This window comes from Coenobita brevimanus, chromosome 18, assembly GCF_032717465.1.
Source record: "Coenobita brevimanus isolate Jiangsu-jjx chromosome 18, ASM3271746v2, whole genome shotgun sequence".
In the NCBI taxonomy this organism is placed as follows: domain Eukaryota; kingdom Metazoa; phylum Arthropoda; class Malacostraca; order Decapoda; family Coenobitidae; genus Coenobita; species Coenobita brevimanus.
The window spans coordinates 20,377,924-20,402,204 of NC_136971.1; the positions used below are offsets into that span (position 1 = coordinate 20,377,924).

Consider the following 24,281-nt stretch of genomic DNA (forward strand, 5'->3'; position numbering starts at 1 on the left):
CATTCCTCAGCAGCAGCGTGGTCACGTCCCTACCAGTATGGGTACTCCCCCACAGTTCACTAGTCCCAGTGACAGTGAACCCCCCTCCACAGATGGCCAATGTTCCATCTCCTCAGGCACTGAGTATGACTCCTCAAGTGTCCAATTCACAAGGCACAATGTTTGCCGCATCAATTCAGCAGCCTCATGAGTGGCTAGCTGCTTCCTCCACAGGCCCTCCCCCAGGTGACAGTACCTTCCTTGTTCAGCCAGGGTTTGTGGGAGGCATTCCTGTGAAGGTCCTGAGAGAAAATGGTTCCTCAGGTTGCTCTGTCAAACAGAGTTTAGTTCGGCCTGAGCAGTATACAGGTCGACAGATCCATGCAAATCTTATTGATGGATCAGTGAGATTGTTCCCTGAGGCATGTATCCAGGTGGCATCTCCATTTTATACTGGTACGACACTTGCAGTTGTCATGCCAGAACCTTTATTTGACCTCATAGTAGGCAACATTACCGGTGTCAAGGATAATTGCACCAAACATGACACTACTCAGACTTCGGCTGCTGCGGTAACACGAGCCATGGCTGAGGCTCCAGACTGTGTCACCCCAGTGATCATTGAATCGCCGCAAGATCTGATGTGTAGTCAACTTGTTGTACAAGAACAACATTCTGACCCGACACTTGCTGCCGTGCGGAACAAACAAAAGGGTCGAGTGATTAAGTATTCACGGGGAGGTTGAGCCAAGTTCCTTCGCAAACAAGGACGGCTCTACCGTGAATCACGAACACCCGAGGGCGAGGTTCGACTGCAGTTTGTCGTTCCCGCCAAGTACCACCTAGCAGTGTTACAATGGGGTCATTGTTCAGCCTCAGGAGGTCACATGGGCAAAAGGAAGACCCAGGGCCGTATCCGAGCTGACTTTTTCTGGCCAGGGATGGGACGAGACATAAACAGTTTTGTCTGTTCCTGCAGTGTAACATCACTAATCAGGGACATGTCCTTCCTGTGCCGTTTGTAACCACACCTGTAATCTCTGAGACAGTTGAGAGACAGGGTAGTGGTGAAGTGGGTGCAGACCTGACGTCTCGCCCATTGGCCCCACAGGACACAGTATGTCCAGGGCCTGTACATACATATTATGTACCTTAAGTTAAGGGGGAAGTTCGAGAGAGAACTCCGCAGAGGCAACTTGAGGCTATGGAAGACCCGAGTTTGCACAAGGATTCTCAGCTCCCCAATACTAATATAAGTACTGTAAGTTAAGGGGGAAGTGAGAACTCCGCAGAGGCGACTTGAGGCTATGGAAGACCCGAGTTTGCACAAGGATTCTCAGCTCCCTGATACTAATATAAGTACTGTAGGTTAAGGGGGAAGTTCGAGAGAGAACTCTGCAGAGGCGACTTGAGGCTATGGAAGACCCGAGCTTGCACAAGGATTCTCAGCTCCCCGATACTAATATAAGTGCTGTAGGTTAAGGGGGAAGTTCGAGAGAGAACTCCGCAGAGGCGACTCGAGGCTATGGAAGACCCGAGTTTGCACAAGGATTCTCAGCTTTCCGATATTAATATAAGTATTGTAGGTTAAGGCACAGGTTGAGGACCCGTGTGCAGTTCGAGGCTATGGAAGACCCGAGTTTGCACAGAGATTCTCAACTTGTCAACACTAATCGTGTGCTGTAATTAATGGCGACCTCGAATGTACGAAGCTTAGGCTGTCACTCGTATTTTTCAGCCAGAGCGTACTTTTCGTAGCATGTACTGATTGCTAGGCAGAGAGAGTAATTGTAACATAATAAAATTTTGTCTCATTGACACTTTTGATGCTCCACCTCAATTGATTTTGCAGGTACAGCAATGGGCGTAGCAGTTTTGCTGTGCGGGCCAGCTGATCGTCTGCCGCTCGCTGCCGCCTCTTCTCCTCTGCCTTCGTCGCCATATTATTTACTGTGTCATTTTACACGTAGGTACAGTTACACTACAACTGTCACACCTACACCGTGTATTACATACACTACGCTACACAACAATTAGTTGTCAGTGTAAATGTAGCGAACTTTCGCTCAGTTTGACCTGAGTACAGGATTTTCACGGTCGTCACGGAGTTTTTCCCTCAAGCTTGCTTCTATTAACGTAAATACGAGGTTTTTTCGCTCAATGGCGACTGTGACTTTCTCCTGTAGCAGGATAGCAAACACACCATAGTGTGAATCTTGTGTGACTGAGTTAGGATGTGAACATATATATATATATATATATATATATATATATATATATATATATATATATCCGCAAATTTTTTCCCATAAGGAAAAAATTTAATTTTGTAGGGGCGTAATGTCACAAATCAAATTCGCGACATTTCCCTTTTGTGAAAAACACGAACTATTAGTGGAAAACTCACTGTGTATTGCTCAGTTAACTGTTTCTCTCTCCACTTCGGTGGTATACTTTTCAAAACATTCGTCACTGTTTCAAAAGTGACCGATTTAATGCACGTCACTAAGTGCTCTACTGAGTGATACTATTGTTTCTTTATTGTTCGCCCCTGCTTGCCTCGACCGTTAGAAAAATGTGGCCTAGTGCTCCACTTTTCTTTCCCACGACTTAGTCAGTCCAGTGTTTGCTCTGACGGAGGAAGGATCTGTGCTCCAACAAGTGAGAAGTCAGCCAGGCTCTACTTAGACCACAGTCTCCAGTGCTCCCACCCTTGGTGATACAAAGCATTCATCGTTCAGTATTTCCTTTCGTTTTCCTAGTCTTAAGAGTTTAATTAAGGTGTTTTTCCTAGGCGTAAGAATTTAGCTCGAGTGAGTGAGTGCGATCTCATTAATTTGATTTTGAATTGTAATGTTAAATTTATTTTGTAATCAATAAATATAAGTTCTTTTGCTTGAGCTTAATGTAATGTAAACTCTTGTTTCATTTCTCCGCAATTAAGCTTATTTCTCTTATAGCTCCTAGCTTGCATAAACGTTTGCCTTTCATTACTGGTACTTAAGCCAGTCTTGTGTATTAAACTTAAAATCCGTTGTGCCTCCTAGAAGTAAAGCACCAGCAAGAACCTGATGCTATTATTAGTATTAGTTATTTATTGTCAGGGGTGAAGTAACTTTCTCCAGAGGTTACAGTACAGTGGGGCACCAATTTTCGCGCCTAATTGGGTCCAAAAATAATGCGCGAAAGTGGAATTAGCGAAAGTTGGGGCATTGTCTTTATGGCAAAAAGGCTAATTGGTTCCCGGTTATCCTAAAGTAACATCAGATTTTCATTTTCACTTGCAATACAGTACATCAAATCACTATTATACATTGCATTGTGAGATACAAACAATAAAAACTGTACAGTACACATTATATGAGGAGAAACATACCACAGAGACCAGGTTGAGGTGTTCAATGGATGTTGGGGGTAAGTATCCGAGGCGTTTCCTCCCGACTTTGAATGTCCCGGCCACTTTTTATCACCACCACTGCCTCCCTGCCCTCCCCCCACACCACCAGGCTCTCTCCCCACACCACCAGGCCCTTTCCCCACACTACCAGGTATAGTATAGGCCATTGAACCGTGAGAATCCAACACAATGGAGCTAGCACGCTCGTACACAATGGCGGGAATGGGTGGACAGAGTGTTGACATGACGTCATTCAAGATGGCGGTGGGTTGCGGGTGGGCGGTGCAGGAATTTCAAAGTTCAAAATATTGTCCCAAACCCAAAATTAGTGCGCGAAAATCGATTTTTTTCAAGCGAAAGTGGAAGTTAGGGAATATTTGGTGCATGCCGCGAAAGTGGATTCCGTGAATCCTGCTGTAGCGAAAGTTGGTGCACTACTGTACTATTGAACAGTAATTGAATGATTAGTCTCTGCTGTGTACTGTCGAGAAAGTTTATAAATTCTCGTTCTTAGAGAATCGTTGCTTGATTTAGCAAGACAATCATTGTCCCTGCTCTTTAATATTATTGAATATTATTATCAATTGAATAATATTTAGCATTTATAAAAAAAAAAAAAAAAACGTGATATATATAAAAACCCCGTGACATACTTCACTCCCCCCTTCTACCCTTATAGTAGAGTAAGTCGTTTTTTCTGTTGTTCAGAGCAGGATTGTCAACTCTTTGTCCCCTATGGCTTCATTTGCGCGTCCTTCTTACAAGTTGTATCAAGCTCTGCCGGCCCCTATATAATGAGCTCAGTCTCTGCATTAATTGTCACTTAGATCTACTCCTCATTTTGTTCACATCTCTGTCCTCCTCTGTACAGTTGTTATTATTTTTGTGAGTGATCAGGAAGTCTCCAACCATCTAGCAGCTGTGTAATTTGAGTATAAGTGTTATTATATTTTTCTTGTACTGTATAGCATAAGGTGTTAATTCGTAGGCCTAGTGAGGTTTTAGTGATTCATATGTTTCAGGTGTCAGCCATTATTAATAATATTTTGTATCTGTAAAAATATATCTTGCATTCACTGAACATTATCCTGTTTTCTCATTTTATCAGGGCTGACTTAGATAAATTTACTCTTGCTAATTTCGTGTTAATAGAGGCTATTGCAATTAACCATATATTTAACCTGTTTTTTGCCATTACATTATCCTTATGAGTCCTGAATGTTTAGTTGTTAGTTTGAGCATTAAACTTTAACTTGTAATTTTACCTAACTCTTTTGTTTTGAACCTGGAACTTTGCGGGACAGTTTTCTCTGTTCCGTAACATAAACTTGGCGACCTCTTATCAGGATATTCAGGATATTATCATAAGGATATTGCTTGATATTTTGTGACTGTGATTTATTCATGATGTCTACTATTACTATGCTTGATGAAGTCAAAGATTTTTTGTCAAATGTGCAAACAGTGTGTGATGTAGAAAACAGAGCAAAGAATGAACTTAAGCTTGCTGCTCAACAATTGGGAATTGCTGTTCGCTCTCATCATTCTAAACATCAAATTGTTGACATGATTAATAAAAGCTTGTTTAATGTAACTCCTCCAGATGAGCGAACGCAGATTGAATTAGCTAAGTTACAGCTAGCCCTGCAGAAGGCTCGTGCTAAGGAGGCTGACTTTCAGGCTCGTGCTAAGGAGGCGGAGTTTCAGGCTCGTGTTAAGGAGGCTGAGGCTAAGGAGGCTGAGTGTCAGGCTCGTATTCAGGAGGCACAGGCACAGGCTCAGGCACAAATTGAACTAGCTAGGATTCAGGCAGACCATGAGTATCGCATGAAACAAGGTGGAACTGGATCATCTAGCTCTAATGATTTTGATGTGGCTAATAATGTTAAACTTATCCCTCCTTTTAATGAATCTGATATAACAAAGTATTTTCAGTTGTTTGAGAGGGTAGCTACAGGTTTTAATTGGCCCAAAAAGTATTGGCCAGTACTCCTTCAGAGTGTTCTCACCGGTAAAGCTCAAGTAACTTATGCATCTTTGCCTCAGGATCAATCTGATAATTATGATGTAGTTAAGAGCTTGATTCTTAAGGCCTATGAGCTTCTTCCTGAAGCCTATAGAGTAAAATTTAGGACAACTTATAAGCAAGATAAGCAATCCCATGTTAAGTATGCAAAAATCAAAGAAGATCTGTTAGAGCAGTGGTTAAATTTATTCTAAGAATGTGGATTCTGATTTTGGTAAATTTAAGCAGATGATTTTGCTGGAGGACTTCAAAAAGTATATTAATAATGATGTAGGCCTATATCTTGATGAGAAAAGAATAGATAATTTGTTTGATGCTGCAGTTTTAGCTGATGAATATGTTCTCACTCACAAAAGATATTCTAAAGAAAAAAGGAAAGCTGAGTGTAAGTACGTTGCCTCTACTCAGAGTACAGGTAACAGGAAAGAGAATAAGGATGATGTTTCCCAGCAAGTAAATACCAGCTTCACCTCTAGATTTCAGAAAAGTAAATGTACTTATTGTAGTAAGCTTGGTCATACTACGGAGAAATGTTTCAGGAGAGAGCATGATGTGAACAAAAAGGAGTCTTTAAATATTCAGTCAGTTGGTCTAGTGTCCACCCTTGAGAGTTCCCAGAATTCTTTAGCTGAGTTAACTGAACCTGCTTTGAGAGGTAAATTAAATTCTCATGATGAAGCTCCTCTTTTGAGCAGTAACGTGGGTGACACTGTCAAGAGTTCATGTGCTAATTTCCTGTCTGATGGTTTTGTCAGTCCTCTGGACAGTAATGACAGGAAATCAGTTAAAATATATCGTGATACAGGTGCTTGCCAATCCCTTATGCTGACCAGTGTTCTAGGCTCTAATGTTAATTCCTCTGATGAAACTGTAATCTTACAAGGTGTAGAGAATAATTACTTCTCTGTCCCTCTGTGCAGAGTGAATTTAGAGTCTGGTTTTGTTAATGGTTCCGTTATAGTTGGGTTGGTTGAGACACTCCCAATGTCAGGTGTAACTTTCTTACTTGGAAATGATATTGGTGGAAGTCAAGTGTGTCCAGCTCCTCAGTTGTCTAGTGAGCCAGTGGCTGCGACTCAGGATTGTGATGTCCCTGATGTGTTCTCTGCATGTGCTGTCACTAGAGCTAAGTCTAAAGTTACTGGTGACTTAGAGGATAATGATGATGATGATGTTATCCTAGCTGACACTTTTCTTGCTAATTTGGACCACTCACCAGATGAGGCAGTACCCCGTAGTGTTGATAATTTGTCTCGTCAAGAGTTGGTTGAGTAGCAGGTTGCTGACCCTGAGTTGAAAGGTCTAGCTAACTCTGCTTGCAGTGAGGAAGAGTCAGCTGGTGCTTCTACTTGTTGTTATATAAAGTCAGGAGTACTTATGAGGAAGTGGAGACCCCCAACAGCATCAGCCGACTGTGAATGGGAGGTTGTACATCAAGTTGTCATCCCTCGTGTTTGTAGGCAGGATATCATTAGAGTGGCTCATGATTCCAGTTTGGCAGGACACCTTGGAGTGAGGAAGACTGTGGCACGCATTTTGAAACACTTTTACTGGCCAGGTATCTTCGGGGATGTTTCCTGGTATTGTAAGTCTTGTCACACCTCTCAAGTTGTGGGGAAGTGTAATCAGACCGAAAAGGTTGCACCTCTAGTTCCCATTCCTCCTTTTGAGGCGCCATTCACCCGTGTGTTGGTGGATATTGTGGGCCCTCTTCCTAAGACTTCTTCAGGATTTTCTTATGTGTTGACCCTGATTGATATGGCTACTCGTTATCCTGAACCCATTCCACTTAGAAATATCTCAGCAAAGAACGTGGTTAAGGAAATGCTAGGGTTCTTCACAAAGTTTGGTCTGCCCAAGGAGGTACAGTCCGACCGGGGAAGTAATTTCATGTCAAATGTTTTCAAGCAGTCTCTGAAAGAGTTGGGCATCACCCAGATCACGTCTTCAACCTACCATCCCCAGACCCAAGGAGCGTTGGAGAGATATCATCAAACACTCAAATCGATGCTCAAGAAATACTGTTTGGAACATCAGAAAGACTGGGATAAAGGTCTTCCATTCGTTGTATTTGCCGCAAGAGAATCTCCAAATGAATCACTGGGCTTCTCACCCTTTGAATTACTGTTTGGCCATGAAGTAAGAGGACCCCTTAAGCTACCCAAGGAATGCTGGCTGTTGGAGGAAGATGACGTCAACCTGCTGGAGTATGTGATGGAGTTCAAAGAACGGCTGTCCACTGCTTTACAGCTGGCAAGAGAGAATTTAGGAGCTGCTCAGGAGAAGATGAAGACTTGGTATGATAAGAACTCCAGGTTACGCCACTTTCAGCCAGGAAATCAGGTTTTGATTCTGCTACCGGTGCATGGGCAACCTCTTCAAGCCAAGTTTAGTGGTCCTTATTTCGTGGAGAAGAAACTCAGTGATGTCAACTATGTCATCGCCACACCAGATCATAGAAAGAACAAGCAACTTTGTCACATCAACATGCTAAAGTTATATCACAGGCGGGACGAAAATAACCCAGTCTGCACTGTAGCTGTTCCACCCGAGTCTGCAAGTGAAGTTCTCCCATGCACCATGAGCCTGAGTGATAGTTTGGGGAAGAATCCTGATATCATGAATGACCTCCAGACTAAGCTTTCTCATCTAGCTCCTGAGGAAAGGCAGGAGTTTTCAGCATTACTGCAGGAGTACGCGCAAGTGTTCCGTGCTACTCCAGGAAAAACCACTGTGTTGATGCATGATGTCGATGTTGGAGACGCAAAGCCAATTAAACTGCCTCCTTACCATGTGAACCCAGCGAAAATTCCTCTCATCCAGAAGGAGCTTGGCTACCTGTTGGACCACAAGATGATTGAGCCCTGTCAGAGCGAGTGGAGTTCTCCTGTCACTCTAGTCCCTAAGCCAGGTGGGTCACACCGGCTTTGCATCGACTACAGACGTGTTAATCAGATAACCAAAGCAGACACTTACCCTCTCCCTCGCGTGGAAGATTGAATAGACAAGATCGGAAAGGCTAGGTACATAAGTAAGTTTGATTTGTTAAAGGGATACTGGCAAGTACCTATGACTGAACGTGCTAGGGAGATCTCATGTTTTGTAACACTAGGAAAGACTTTTGCATGTTCTGTAATGTCATATGGTATGAAGAATGCACCAGCCACTTTTCAGAAGCTCATGAATGTTGTAACAGAGGGTTTGGCAGGGTGTGTTGTTTATATTGATGATGTATTAATCTTCAGTGACAACTGGAAAGATCACCTATGCCATGTCAGTAAATTTCTTGAGCGTTTGGTTCAGGCTAATCTTGTAGCTAATTTATCAAAGTGTGAGTTTGGTCAAGCTAAAGTTCAGTACCTTGGGTACGTAATTGGTGATGGACATGTTGCACCACCAGGAGCTAAGGTGCAGGTTATAAGTGATCTTCCCAGACCTAAATGTAGGAAAGAGCTACAAAGATTTTTGGGAATGGTAGGTTATTACAGGAGATTTGTTTTTAACTTTTCAATTCTTGTATCACCACTTACAGACCTACTGAAAAAGGGAGTTAAATTTGTCTGGACCGATAACTGTGAATCCTCTTTCAGCAAACTTAAAGCTGTCCTATTAAGTCAGCCAGTGCTCGCTACTCCAAATTTTGCTAAGCCTTTTAAGATGGCTGTGATGCAAGTGACACAGGAGCTGGGGCTGTTTTGCTGCAAGAGGATGATCAGGGTATTGAACACCCTGTATCTTATTACAGTAAGAAGTTCACTCCACCTCAAAAGAACTACTCAACTATTGAGAAAGAGCCTTTGGCCTTGATTTTGGGTTTACAGCATTTTTCATTTTATTTGTGTTCTGGTTTTGACCCCATAGTCAATTATACCGATCATAACCCACTGAAATTCCTTAGCAAGTTTAAAGATAAAAATCAGAGATTGACAAGATGGAGTCTACTTCTTCAGGAGTATTCATTAGACATACAACATGTCAAGGGGAAAGAAAATGTTATTGCTGATTGCTTATCTAGACTTTAGACAGATTGTTTTAGTGTAATAAGAAATTTCCTTTGTAAATTTCTTTTTTCTTTGTGGGGAGGTGTTACATAGCCTATGATTTCATCATCCTTTGTGTAATTCTAACGTACAGTATGCTGCATGTTTGATCACGAGCGTGTTCTACCTCACTCCCCCCTTCTACCCTTATAGTAGAGCAAGTCGTTCTTTCTGTTGTTCAGAGCAGGATTGTCAACTCTTTGTCCCCTCTGGCTTCATTTGCGCGTCCTTCTTACAAGTTGTATCAAGCTCTGCCGGCCCCTATATAATGAGCTCAGTCTCTGCATTAATTGCCACTTAGATCTACTCCTCATTTTGTTCACATCTCTGTCCTCCCCTGTACAGTTGTTATTATTTTTGTGAGTGATCAGGAAGTCTCCAACCATCTAGCAGCTGTGTAATTTGAGTATAAGTGTTATTACATTTTTCTTGTACTGTATAGCATAATGTATTAATTCGTAGGCCTAGTGAGGTTTTTGTGATTCATATGTTTTAGGTGTCAGCCATTATTAATAATATTTTGTATCTGTATTAATATATCTTGTATTCACTGAGCATTATCCGGTTTTCTTATTTTATCAGGGCTGACTTAGATAAATTTACACTTGATAATTTCGTGTTAATAGGGGCTATTGCAGTTAACCATATATTTAACCTGTTTTTTGCCATTACATTATCCTTATGAGTCCTGAATGTTTAGTTGTTAGTTTGAGCATTAAACTTTAACTTGTAATTTTACCTAACTCTTTTGTTTTGAACCTGGAACTTTGCGGGACAGTTTTCTCTGTTCCGTAACAATATATATATATATATATATATATATATATATATATATATATATATATATATATATATATATATATATATATATATATATATGCCACTATCTCACTCCTTCATTTCTGCAACATTCACGGCCTTTCCTCTAACTTTCTCTCTGTTGAGCACCACCTCTCCTCCTCTAAACCTCACCCTCTCTTTTTAACTGAGACTTAGCTGTCTGAAGCAACTGACAGCAAACCCTTTTCTATATCCTCCTACTTTTTCTATACTCATTTCAAAGCCCAGGGTGGCTGTTGTGTATATGTACACAACGACTTATCTTGTTCTTATGTTCCTGAACTTGATTCTCCTGAATTCTCTACTCTCTGGCTTTGGCTTTCCTGTCAGTCTCTGACCAAATGCACAGTATCTGTGCTGTTTACTTATCCCCTATTTCTACTGACTATAAAAAATTCTTCAACTGACTTACTTCTATGATGGAACACATCCTATTCATTTCTCCTTTCTCTGAAGTCTCCATTCTAGGGGATTTCAATGTTCACCACCACCTTTTACTCTCCTCTCCTATCACTGACCACCTGGTGAACAAGACTACATGTTTTCTCTCCTTAATGACTTAGTGCAGCTTGTACAGCACCTATCCGTATCCCTGGCTGTCTTGGACAGTTCCAACATACCTGATCTCTTTCTTACAACTAATCCTTTTGCTTACACTGTTAATCTTTCCTCTCTGCTGGGCTCCTCCTATCACAACTTTATTACCTTAACCTGTCCTATTGCTCTGGTACGGCCTGTGGACCCTCCAAAGAAACGTCGGTTGTGGCACTTTGGAGCTGATGATTGGGAGGCTCTCAGGCAGTACTTCTGTGATTTTCTCTGGAATGATTATTACTTCCATGGCCAGGGGTCTTCTGAGTGTGCCCTGCACATTACGGAGGTTATTCTCTTGGGCATAGAAGCATACATTCCTTTCTCATATCCTTTGGCTAATGTAAAAAAGCCTTCGTTTAATCACGCTTGTTCTAATGCTGTCCACAACAAGGAGAGGGCCTATTAAAGAAACCAGTGCCAACCCATACCTGAATCACATCTTTTTTATGTTCCTGCCCGGAATTGTGCTAAGTCTGTTCTTCTATCTATCTATTGCCAGACGCCTCAATCCCGTTTGGGGTGGCCACAAACAAATCGCCTCCAAGTCGCCCAGTTCCCCGCCATTTCACTGCCCTGCTCCCAACTCACACCCACCTCTCTCATATACCTCTTCACCCCATCCCTCCATCTCATCCTCGGCCTCCCCCTCCCTCTTCCCCCCTCCACCTCACTCACATACACTCTCTTCGTCAGTCTTTCACCCTCCATCCTCTCCACATGGCCAAACCACCTCAGTGTGTTCCTCATAACGCTTCCTATCACAACCACATCAACACCACAACGCTCCTTTATATCCGCATTCGTCAGCCTGTCTCTCCATGTGACTCCACAGGCTCCTCTTAAATAACCCATTTCCACTGCTCTCACTCTTGACTTGTGTCCTTCCAACAACGTTCAGGCTTCACTTCCGTACGTTACAGATGGTATCACAATACAGTCATGTAGTAACTTTTTCGCTTCCATGCTCACTTCCCTGTTTCTTATCACTGCTTTCAAAGAACCAGCAACCTTTCTTCCCTGCTGTACCCTTTCAAGCACTTCACCCTCCAAACCTCCATCCTTACTCATCACACTACTCAAGTACTTAAACGTACTCACATTTTCCAATTCCTCACCATCCAACCTCGCTATACATTCACTGACTTCACCTCTCTCAAAGACCATCACTTTACTTTTCCCTACATTTACCTTTAGATTCCGTTTCTTACACACTCTCCCAAACTCATCCACCAAGCCTTGCAGCTCCCCTTCGTATTCACACAACAACACAGTATCATCTGCAAACAACAGCACAGGGAGTTTCCAAACACTATCCTCTCTCACCAGGGTCACTCCAACATCCACTACCCTACCTTGTACCTCTTTTATTACCCCATCCATGTACAGATTGAACAACCATGGAGACATGACACATCCCTGTTTCAAACCAACTTTCAAAGACAAAAATTCACTTAGTTCACCATCCACATGCACTGCAGCCTTCGCACCATCGTACATACTCTTCACAGCATTTAACAACTTCCCATCTACTCCATATATTCTTAACACTTTCCACAATCCTTGTCTATCAACCCTGTCATATGCTTTCTCCAAATCCATGAAAGCCGCATTCAACTTCTTTCCCTTCTCTAGAAACTTTTCCACTAAAGATCTAAGAATGAATATCTGATCTACACAACCTCTTCCCTTCCTAAAGCCTCCCTGTTCTTCTCCAACTAATTCCTATGTTTTTTCTCTAACTCGGTCAACAAGTATCCTACCATACACTTTTCCTATTATACTAAAAAGACAAATGCCCGTATGATTACCACACACTTCTTTTTCCCCTTCTCCTTTGTACAAGGGAATAATTATACCCGACTTCCAATCCTCCGGGACTCTACCTTCCTCCCAGGCCAATCTGGACAACTTCCACATCCATTCTACTACTATCTCTCCCCCATGCTTCAGCATTTCACCACACACTCCATCAATTCATGGGGCTTTCCCCGATTTAACTTTCTTCATTCCTTCCACAACTTCTATCCTACTGATTTCTTCCTGTCTTCTCACCTCCCTCCTTCTCCCAGCCATTCCCCAACCACTTATACTCGCATGACTTCCATCCTCTACGTTCAACAATTCCTTAAAGTGTTCTCTCCATCTGCTCACTTTTTCTCCCTTCTCCACTAGTAATCTACCATTTTTATCTTTCACTCCTCTGCTAACTTCACTTCCACCCTGCCTTACTCTTTTCACCTCTTTCCAGAACATTTTCTTACAGTCCCTCCACTTTACACTCAAATTCCTTCCAAATTCCTCATCCACTCTCTTCTTGCTCTCTCTTACTAATCTTTTCACCTCTCTCTTTCTTTCTACATATAACTCTCTCTTCCGCCTCTCAACTTCTTCCATGCCCCTATTTCTCATCCATTCATTGTATGCTTTCTTCTTTTGTGCCACAGCCTGTTTCACCTCTTCAGTCCACCACGCTGTTCCTTGCACCCCCCTCCGTCTTCTCTTCCTTCCACACACCACATCACATGCTGCACATATTTCTTCTGTAAATATCGTACAACCACCTTCCACGTCTCCCATCTGCTCCAATTCATAATTGCGCAATCGTTCCTCCACTTCTCTCTTATACTCTGCCTTTTTCTCATCCTCTTGTAACCTTTCCACTCTCCTTGCAACTACTCCTTCCTCTCGTCTTTCCCTTCTTCTATTCCTCCATCTTACTTGAATTTTAATTCTGGCCACCACCAAGTAGTGGTCAGAAAGTCCACTCCCCCAGCCTCTATAAACTCTTGCATCCATTACACATCTTCGCATCCTTTCATCCACACACACATAATCAATCATTGCCTTCCTTTCATTCAGTTCACCACACACCCTTCTCATCACTCGCCATGTATACCTGTGGATCATTTTATGCCTGAAGAGGGTATTGGCTATCACCAACCCCCTCCCAGCACAAATGTCCACTAACGCACTCCCATTCTCATCTATCTCAGCAGGCACACCCCATTCACCAACTATTCCATCCACCTTCACATTCCCAACTTTACCATTCATATCACCAATCAAAAACACTCTCTCATTCCTTCCAAACTTTTCCATGCACACTTCCACATTTGTCCAGAACTCTTCCCTCACTCTTCTAGCATGATCTTGCGTTGGCGCATAAACACACACAATCGCCCACATTTGTATTCCAACTTTCAACTTTACCCACACAATCCTTGACCCAACTGATCCATACTGTCTTATGCTCCTCTTCCATCTTTTACTCACAACTATACATACTCCTTCCTTTGCCCTCTCATTCTCACCTTCTCTTGCACATATACCCCATCCATGTTCCCATTCTCTCACACTTTCTCCTCTCCATTTTGTTTCAGTTATTCCACATACATCCACTTTCGCACCCTCAAGCACCTGGACAATCTCTCTCTCTTTCACCTCATCATTCGCTCCTCTTACATTCCACGTAGCCATTACCAAGTCCTTTGTCCGGTCCTGGGTCGTCATCGTTTGGTCAGTCCTTGTCCGAGGCTTCTTGTTTGTTTTTTTAGTTAGTTGTTTTCCGGGGAGGGGCACTAACCCTCCGCCAACCCTTTTAGTCGCCTTTTACGACAAGCAGGGATACTGGGGGAGTATTCTTGAAAAAAAAACTACCCCCAGGGGGTAGGTAGGGTTCTTTGCTCTGCTCAAAATAATTTCATCCGTACTAAATGCTCTCCAACTCGAATTCTTCCCTCTCCTTCTGAACCCTTGCCAAAAATCTTTCTAAAAACTTGACCTCATCATCCCTCCCTTCTCTTCTCTACTCTGATGGTTCTGCAGCTATTTCTTCTACTGATAACGCAGATCTCCTCGCTCAGATTTTCTCCTCCAATTCCACCTTAGATGATTCAGGTGCTGTTCCTCCATCACTTCCCCCCTCTGACTTCCTCATGGCTGACATCAAAATTTCTTCAGCTGACGTATTTTCTGCCATCACTGGCCTCAGTACTAGCAAGGCATATGGACCTGATGGGGTCCCTCCTGTTGTCCTCAAGAACTGTGCTTCTATGCTTACACCCTGCCTAGGTGAACTCTTTTGCCTTTTTCTATCAACTTGTACCTTTCCTTCTTGCAGGAAGTTTGCTCTCATTCAGCCAGTCCCAAAGAAGGGTGACCATTCCCAACCCTCTAACTATCGTCCAATTGCTTTAACATCTTGTATCTCAAAAGTTTTCGAGTCTATTCTTAAAAAAAAAAAAAAAAAAAAAAGCAAAGCATCATTCCTATCATAACCTTCTTTCTGATCGTCAGTATGGGTTCCGTCAGGGACGCTCCACTGGCGATCTTTTCACTTACCTTTCAGACTCCTGGTAATCTTCCTATCGAGACTTTGGCGAAAGCATTGCCATTGCACTTTACATCTCGAAGGCTTTCGATCGAGCCTGGCATAAATCTTTAATTTCCAAACTGCCCTCTTGCGGTTTCTATCCTTCTGTCTCTATGCCTTCATCTATAGCTTCCTTTCTGGTCATTCTATAGCTACTGTTGTAGACGGCCACCGTTCTTCTCCTAGATCTATCAACAGTGGTGTTCCTCAGGGCACTGTCCTGTCACCATATCTCTTCCTTTTATTCATCAGTGACCTTCTAAGCTGTACGTCTAACCCTATCCACTCATACGCTGATGATTCCACCCTTCACCTTTCCATTCGGTTCTCGCAACGTCCATTTCAGCAATTACTTCAACAAGCAAGGGATGATACTATGGTACAGCTAATGTCTGACTTGGCTCGTATCTCTGACTGGGATAAAAATAATTTTGCTGTTTTTAATGCATCAAAGACTCAGTTCCTATACCTATCAACCTGACAAAGTCCTCTAAAAGAGTATCCACTAATGTTTAATAATATCTAGCTTAATCCTGCATCATCTAGGACATACTTGAGGTTTCATTCTCTCGGGACTTATCTTGGAAAGATCATATTACATCTCTTGTAAAATCTGTTTCCAAGAGATTTGGTGTGCTAAGCCGATTCCGTACCTTCTTTACCCCTGCACAATTGTTGACTTTCCACGGGTTCTATTCACCCCTGTGTAGAGTACAACTCTCATGTGTTGGAAGGCTTCCCACATACAGCTCTTCTCAATAGGGTGGAGTCAAAGGTTTTTCGTCTCATTAAATCTCCTTCTCTTACTGACTCCCTTCAACCTCTGTATCTTCGCCGCATTGTTGCATCTTTATCTCATTTCTATTGCTACTTCAATGGTCACTGCTCCTCTGAACTGTCTGCTTGCATTCCTCCACGTCTGCGACGGGAGCATTGCACCCGTCTAGTAACAAACTCTCATCCCTTTTCTGTCTAGCTCTATAATGCAAGAGTTAACCGTTACTTCCAGTCCATCACTTATGCAACAGGTCAACTCTAGTACTGTCTCCCTCTCTCTGTATATCCTACTCTCTATGAGCTCCAGTCTTTCAAACGTAGTGTGTCCAGGCATCTCGAAATAATCGGATCTTGAATCTGTCTCTTTTTTGTATTGTTTTTGTTTTTTTCTTTGAAGGAATGGTTTGTGGACTACAGGCCTTTGGTTCGTTCTACCTTGCAAAAAAATCTATGTCTATCTATCTACCTATCTATCCTATGTATCTTTCTGTCTATCTGTATATCTTTCTATCGATCTTTCTATCTATCTATCTATATCTGTATCTATCTATCTACCTATCTATTTACCTATCTATCTATCTTGATACAATATATATTCACAGCTGTATATGCGTACACTGTATAAGGAATCCAGGTGTCATTAAAATTCAAGTAACGACAGGAGAAAACTGGTCAAACTATGGACGGTCTTGGTGGTATAGAAGGCTCAGTAGCGCCCCCTCCCTAGCGAGCGATATATTCTCCATATTACTTTTTTTTCTCCTGCATATTATATATATTATATATATATATATATATATATATATGTGTGTGTGTGTGTGTGTGTGTGTGAGTCGCTCATTAACAAAGCAACTGTATTATATATATTATATATATATATATATATATATATATATATATATATATATGTGTGTGTGTGTGTGTGTGTGTGTGTGTGTGTGTGTGTGTGTGTGTGTGAGTCGCTCATTAACAAAGCAACTGTAACAAGAACATATGCGAGGATATGTGAACGCAGTGTGCAAAACCAGCCGCTAAGGAAGAGTCTCCTTCTCCCATGCCACGTAGAATTACGCGCCTAAAATGTTTCTCTAGATCAGCATAACTTACTCAGTGACTCTGGAGGCGAAGTCGTTGGTCTGTTGCGTGTCGAACCAACCGATCTCCTGCTTCAGTATGCTCCGCAGGAACAGTCCACGCAGCCGGTACACCTGCCGAGAAAAAAAGAAAAATTTAGCCATCATCTTTCCAGAAAACCACGTTGAGGTTGAAACACCTATTTTTCTCTTTTACGTGTGTGTGTGTGTGTGTGTGTGTGTGTGTGTGTGTGTGTGTGTGTGTGTGTGTGTGTGTGTGTGTGTGTGTTCAAGGCATCTACATTTGGTACATGTTATCTTATGACATTACTAATTTTAAAACAACTAATGATTATATTTGTTAGCATTGTTGTTTTAGCCTCGCTCTTATCTGAACATGATGTTGTCCTTCTTCTGTAGCATACCATCAATTTTTTAGCGAGATAAGAAATGAGGGACTTTCTTATAAACGGGTAGCGGAACTGGACGGTTACATCATCGAGGCACTTGAAGGAGTTCCTCGCCAGACCCGATGACAGTATTAGGCACTATAGGCTTCAAAGATACACGTGCCAGGCTAGTTAATTGACAGTGTAGAGAAGATGGAATAGGAGAGTTTATGATCAGTGAAGGGTGCAGTCAGAAAAAGATAGGGACAGGTAACGTTAGGGTCAGGCACAGTTTCAGTTAAGCAAGGTTTGGGTCGCGCAAGATTAGGGTTAGGCAAAGTTTGGGTCAGGCAATGTCAGGTGAGGTCAGACTCAGGCAAGGTTTGAACCAGGCAAGGTGTCAGTGAGGGAAAGGAAAGGAAACAAAAAATGTTCGGAGGAAAACGTACTTGACTATTTTTTTCTTTTACATCCCTTGTTAGTAAAACGAAATGTCCAAATGAATTTTTGAAATGTTTATGTGTACAAAAAGGAAGCTGAAACACCCGTCGAGCAAGGTTGGTACTCCCGAGGAGGATGGTAAATTGGTGACGGGAACAGATGGAAGTCTCGATTCTCTAGCCCTCAAGACATAGTTCCTGATCATTTTTCTTTATTGAATACTTTTAGTGTTTCAATACATCATACACTTCCTTTCAACTGTCTGCACAAAACTATACGCACATTTCACGCCACACTTTCTATTTCAGACAAACAAAAATGGCGTCCGCACACCGGACACCTGAGTTTTGGGAAGGGGGGGGGGTCAATAAATGTTTCAAAATTAACTCCTCTCCTGGTGACGACCAAATGATATGTCCTGAACCATTGTCCGACACTCTTCTAATCTTTTCTGCAATATTCGCGGCCTTGCATCTGATTTCCTCTTCTGCTAAAGTTCGTTCTTAGCCTTGTTGAGATTCAGTTGTCTGAGATGATCGATATTAAACCCTTCTCAGTTTCCTCATATTTTCTGTATACTCATTTCAGAGCCAAAGGTGGCTGTTTTGTATTAGTACAGAGGCGTGGCTAGGATTCCAAAAAATAAGGCATCCTACCCTAATTCTCTGGCGACCCAAGGAGAACGTTATAAGTGGGTCTAAGGATATTCTCCTGGAAATTTGAGGCGGCCACAGGGGTGACCAGGCATATTTTATTTTCAAGGGTGGCCAGTAATACGCCAGTTACCCTGCTGGCTACATCACATCGTACGCAGCAGTATAACTTACTCTTATACTCACAAAGTTGAATCTTCTGAATACCCTACACTATGGCTTCGGCTTTCCTACCGAATATCAGTGTTGTTTATTTACCTCCTAGTTCTACTATAGAGGAGGGAATGGAGGAATAAGAATTTACTACTTTGGAGTGTCATTATCCTCATTTATATTGTTCTAATCAATATATACCTCCTATGTGCCTACTTCCGCCTCCTAAAACACACACACACACACACACACACACACACACACACACACACACATCCTTTCTTTACCTGACTCACCTAATCCGTTTCCTCTCTCTCTTGTGTACACCCGAAAGCACTAATGCTCCCCCCCCCCTCTCCCTAGTAGCCGAAAACCAGGCCAGTGAGCGACCAGGCAATCGATTGCCCCACATCCACCGCCCCTCCCACAACCCCAGTGTAAGCTTTATTGGACAGATGTGGAACGGCCAAAACTGGTGATGTTACAATGTGTCATGATTGTTGGTATAGACAAGCAGAACCAGCAGAGGTAAGTATATAAAGGCATTTAATGTGTAATACTGTGCTGCTATCCACGGCATATGAGAGAGGCACGAAAATGAAAGAAGACCTACAGTTTATTATGTTTCTGTCTATATAATTACGTCCTTTATTATAATGTCACAAATAAGTATAGTGTGAACAGTATCTGATGAAAGGTATGATGTCGTTTCTCATACATTCTCGCTCCCACATCCACCACCCTTCTCTCTGGGTTGCTGTCTCCACCAAACTGCCCTCATACCCTCTCTTCCCCCCGTCCCACCCATTGTTATTCAACATAAAGATAATGATGAAATGATCCGTCAGTTATTGATCATGTTGTATTATCATACACCTTTGTATTAAGCACCAACAAATCAATAACATACAATACTCCGGTATACCTGCCAACCATTTCATCCTGTTGTAAGCTGTTACGTGACGTGTACACTGCAAACTGGACCTTGTGTTACGTAGACATACGGTTGTTTATCGTTAACACAGGTTGTGTGGTTTTGGGCGTCCACTAATTCACATGAATGTGGCAATTTAAGCCTTAAATTATAAACACGTAAGGTTTATGTCCCTGTCATTATTGGATGAACGAAACGAATCAGGAATCGGCTATGACGAACCACAAACTCTGCTTTAACGAAAATATTCCGACCTCATGTCACAACAGTGACATAATGTCATTATGTATACGACTGAATGTGGGTCAGTCGTATACATAATGACATTTTTTCATTGTTGTGACAAGAGTTCGGAATATTTTATTTAAAGCAGGGAGTTTGTGGTTCGTCATAGTCGATTCCTGATTCGTTTCGTTCATCCAATAATGACAGGGACATAAACCTTACGTGTTTATAATTTAAGGCTAAAATTGCCACATTCATGTGAATTAGTGGACGTCCAAAACCACACAACCTGTGTTAACGATAAACAACCGTATGTCTACGTAACACAAGGTCCAGTTTGCAGTGTACACGTCACATAACAGCTTACAACGGGATGAAATGGTTGGCAGGTATACCGGAGTATTGTATGTTATTGATTTGTTGGTGCTTAATACAAAGGTGTATGATAATACAACATGATCAATACCTGACGGATCATTTCGTCATTATCTTTGTTTATGTTGGTTAACAATGGGTGCGACTAGGGGAAGAGAAGGAATGAGAGGCTTTTAGTGGAGACAGCAACCCTGAGGGAAGGGTGGTGGATGTGAGAGCGAGACTGGATGAGAGAAAACATCATACCTTTCGGCAGATGCTATTCACTGTACTATACTTATTTGTTACATCATAATATAGGACGTAAGTATAAAGACGGAAACATAATACATTGTAGATCTTTCATTTTCGTGCCTTTCTCATAATTATATGTTGTGAATAGCAGAACAGTATTACACATTAAATGCCTTTATATACTTACCCCTACTGGTTCTGATTGTCTATAAAAACACTCATGGCACATTGTAACATCACCAGCTATGGCCGTTCCACATCCATCCAACAACGCATACAATGGGGTTGTGGGAGGGGCGGTGGATGTGGGGTGATCGATCGCTTGGTCGCTCGTTGGCCGAGACTCCGGCTGCTAGGGGGAGGGGGGGGGGAGAAATTAGTGCTTTCGGGTGTACGCATCTGTTTATCTTTTTGTCTCCATCTATTTTTCTATATGCTTGTCTATCTATACCTATTGCCATTTTCTACATCTAGTCCTGACAGACAACTTATCAGCTTAAAACCTTATCTTTATTAATGGACAAATAAAATATTACTCACGCACTGGTGACATGGTGTGACAAAAGCCTCTATGAGAAGTATTTGTCATTTTTTGGAAAACTGTATTCTCCAACCTTGGGACGTCAATCGTTAGCGAAAACTCGATCCATTACAGCATAACTAATGGAGCTATCCCGCGTGCAGCGCCGGTGACCAACTGAGCAGATCCATCGTCTGCGCATGACATACAATACTGTTTCACTTAAATTTTGTGCTAGCCGATATGATTAATGAAATATCTGTAAAGGGGGTTCAACTGATGACATAAATATAAGGATCATGGTTTGAAGTAAGTAATAAGTGTCCACCCCAAGGAGTGAAACATGTTCGACTGTTAACATTAAAGTTGAGTAACTTTAGATGATATGATGTTTAACACAAATGTTATTCAGATTCACCACTTTCCACTGTAGTTTCATCGCCCTTCGGTGAAATTATTTTCATTTTATTCCTTGCCTTTTGGAAAAAAAAAAAAAAAAAAAAAACTAATAAGCACACGCGACTTGTGACTCGCGCCAAACCTCTAATTTAAGCGGGTTGCGTGTGGTGACAGCAGGACCAGACATTACCAAAGAAGGCCACAGTCCAGGGTTGCCATTCGTACGATAATTATCTACATGTACGATTAAATTTCCTCTGGTGTACATGTACTGTACCTTTTCTTATTATCGTACGTTCTGTACGATAATTCTATCTTTTATGGCATAAGAGTTTTAATTAAAAAAAAAAATGATTAAAAAAAAAAGCCTTTTCATCAGGAGTAAATCTTTTCCATTGATAGTACGTTATCTGTAAAATGAGAAGTCGTAGTTTTCCTTAGTGCACGTAGGGTAATTGTGTTGTACTGAACGAAATATACAGGCACATTTCGAGTCATATTGACGGTAGACTGTTACGGTTTGATATTCGTCAGTCGTCACCGTGCAGTACTTTACAGTATAAAAGAAATATTTTGATAGCAAGAAAGAATTACCTAAAATTATCTTGTGTATTCAGTGATTTGTAAATAGTGTAGAGGAATTGTTTATTTTATTTAATAAATTTTGATAAATTTAATTAACTTCTCTAAACTGAATACTGTTTTATAAACCTTAAATGATACTTGCTGTTTACTGTATTCACATTAGCCATTACGCATATCGAAAAATTTATCAATTTCCTTTTTTTTTATATATATTACAAGAGACTAATGCTGTTTATATAAATTTAAGACACCATTGAAGACATGCTGTGTTAGTAAGATCTCCATCATTTATTTTATCATCATCATATTACTGTAGAGCGTAGTGTATTAGTAGCAGAAAAAATATACGATAATTTTCACAGGCATCCGATATATTTCTACGATAATTTGGGTGGAAAAACGATAATTTTGAAACAGTACGTAACTCCATCAAAAAAATCTGGCAACCCCCACACATACTCTCATAAAATCGTTATTTCTGAACCAGTTTTCATACTAAGCGATGATCTGATGTTTTTAAGTCAGTTCAGTGAAATGAACTAATTAGAAAAAATCTTTATTTCATCAAGTTCAACATGATGGCAGTTTTCAACAAACTTTTGGCATTTTTATTTAAAAAATCTGTGAATTTTGATAAATTATTTCACACTATCATACTTTCTCATGAGGATTTAGAAAAGCATAATTCATATCTGCATGTTCAGTATTTCCACAAAATTGCATAATTAGAGGCTGATCCAGCTTACACCCCCACTGGCCCGCTGGTCTAGGCTGTAAGTGTTCTTTCAGAGAAAACATATAACCAGACAACATAAAATTGACTTTTCCTCAAATTTCATTGGGACCGAAACACTTAACACGAAACATGACTTTCAAGCTACACATAGAGGCGATTCATTCATTTGCTACAGGGGAGGAGAATGAAGGGAGTGACGAGATGATTATACGTCGTAAGAGAGAAGGGGTAACGGTGTACAGTGCAAGGGAAGCAGGCACTGAATTTCAGCAACGCATTATACCAAACAGATTAATATTATCCTTCCCCCCCTCTATATACCATTGTAATATGTTTTTTTTTTTTTTTGTGAAGTAGTGCGTGTGTGTGTGTGTGTGTGTGTGTGTGTGTGTGTGTGTGTGTGTATGTGTGTGTGTACTGTAATTCACAGGGTCGGTCAGGATCAGGAACACGTGATGGTCGTGATCGTCAGCTTTTACCCTCTCGGAAGAGTCCGGGAGGGCAAAATCCAATCTAAGGGCAAGGCTGTGACCTTCACATACGCACACACCCATCTCCTTGCTCAAGGGGGACAGTAACCACCCGCTTCGTCAGTGAAACTTTTCGCATCCCGAGCAAGGCGGGAACCCCCGTCTTAACAGACGCCAGTTGGGCGCGTTACCACTGAGCGAGCGAGTGGTGTGTGTGTGTGTGTGTGTGTGTGTGTGTGTGTGTGTGTGTGTGTGTGTGTGTGTGTGTGTGTTACTAACGAGGAAATGAGAAAAACATTCCCACTAGACATCTTCACGCAACTATCCAAATCACATCCCATGTCCCAGTAATAATTCCAGGCTCAAACAGGCTAGGTGAAAAGGACCTCGTGAAGGGTATCATGGTCAGCTCGGGACACAAAGGTGAAATTTTTTGACTGTTGAGATGGACGTGTTTAATCCTGCATAAACCGTAGGCGGAGTATTAAATTACTGGGAAAATATTAGTACATTAGCAAAATAATGTCAGAAACTGATAACGGGTTTCAAATAGATTTGACTTAACGATTTTGCTTAACACGAAGAGCAAAACTTGTTCCCACATACTTAGCTGAAATAAACTGTCTTCATTTGATGTTCTTAAGCCCTTCACTACTATAAAATGCTATTCCAGTTTATTTTTGCTACCTACAGACGTATTTATTCAACATAGAAGAGCACCTTGGATGTAAAATAGTCAGTGAATGTTGCATGTTACCCTTTCGACTTTGCAGGGTTGGTGCCGACGTCCCCATAAGCCTTAACAAATATAGTCGTCCGTAAATCCTAAACACGGATGTATATATTAGTTTTAAGCATTTAGCTTTCATTCTCGTGTTTGTGTATTCCTAAAACATCTAATGTAGCTGAAACTTAAAGCTTACACTCAAAAACACACTCATCAAATATCCCAATATCTCTATATTCTTCGTTTTTCTTAGACCCCTCTAGCTCTACAATGACAAAGCTGGTCACATTTTTTTTTTTTCACTGAGGAGTTTTACTCACCGTTGGATTGGAAGCGTGGTAG

General features: G+C 41.5%; 1 protein-coding gene across 1 annotated transcript in view; it reads right to left on the minus strand.

The window, feature by feature from the left end:
• The window catches only part of LOC145391509 (ATP-dependent translocase ABCB1-like), a 298,980-nt gene that overhangs the window by 146,355 nt on the left and 128,344 nt on the right, over window positions 1-24,281 (minus strand). The window contains exon 7 of the mRNA XM_080266138.1: window positions 17,133-17,233. Coding sequence (XP_080122264.1) covers window positions 17,133-17,233 — 101 coding nt within the window. The remainder of the gene's footprint in view (window positions 1-17,132; window positions 17,234-24,281) is intronic.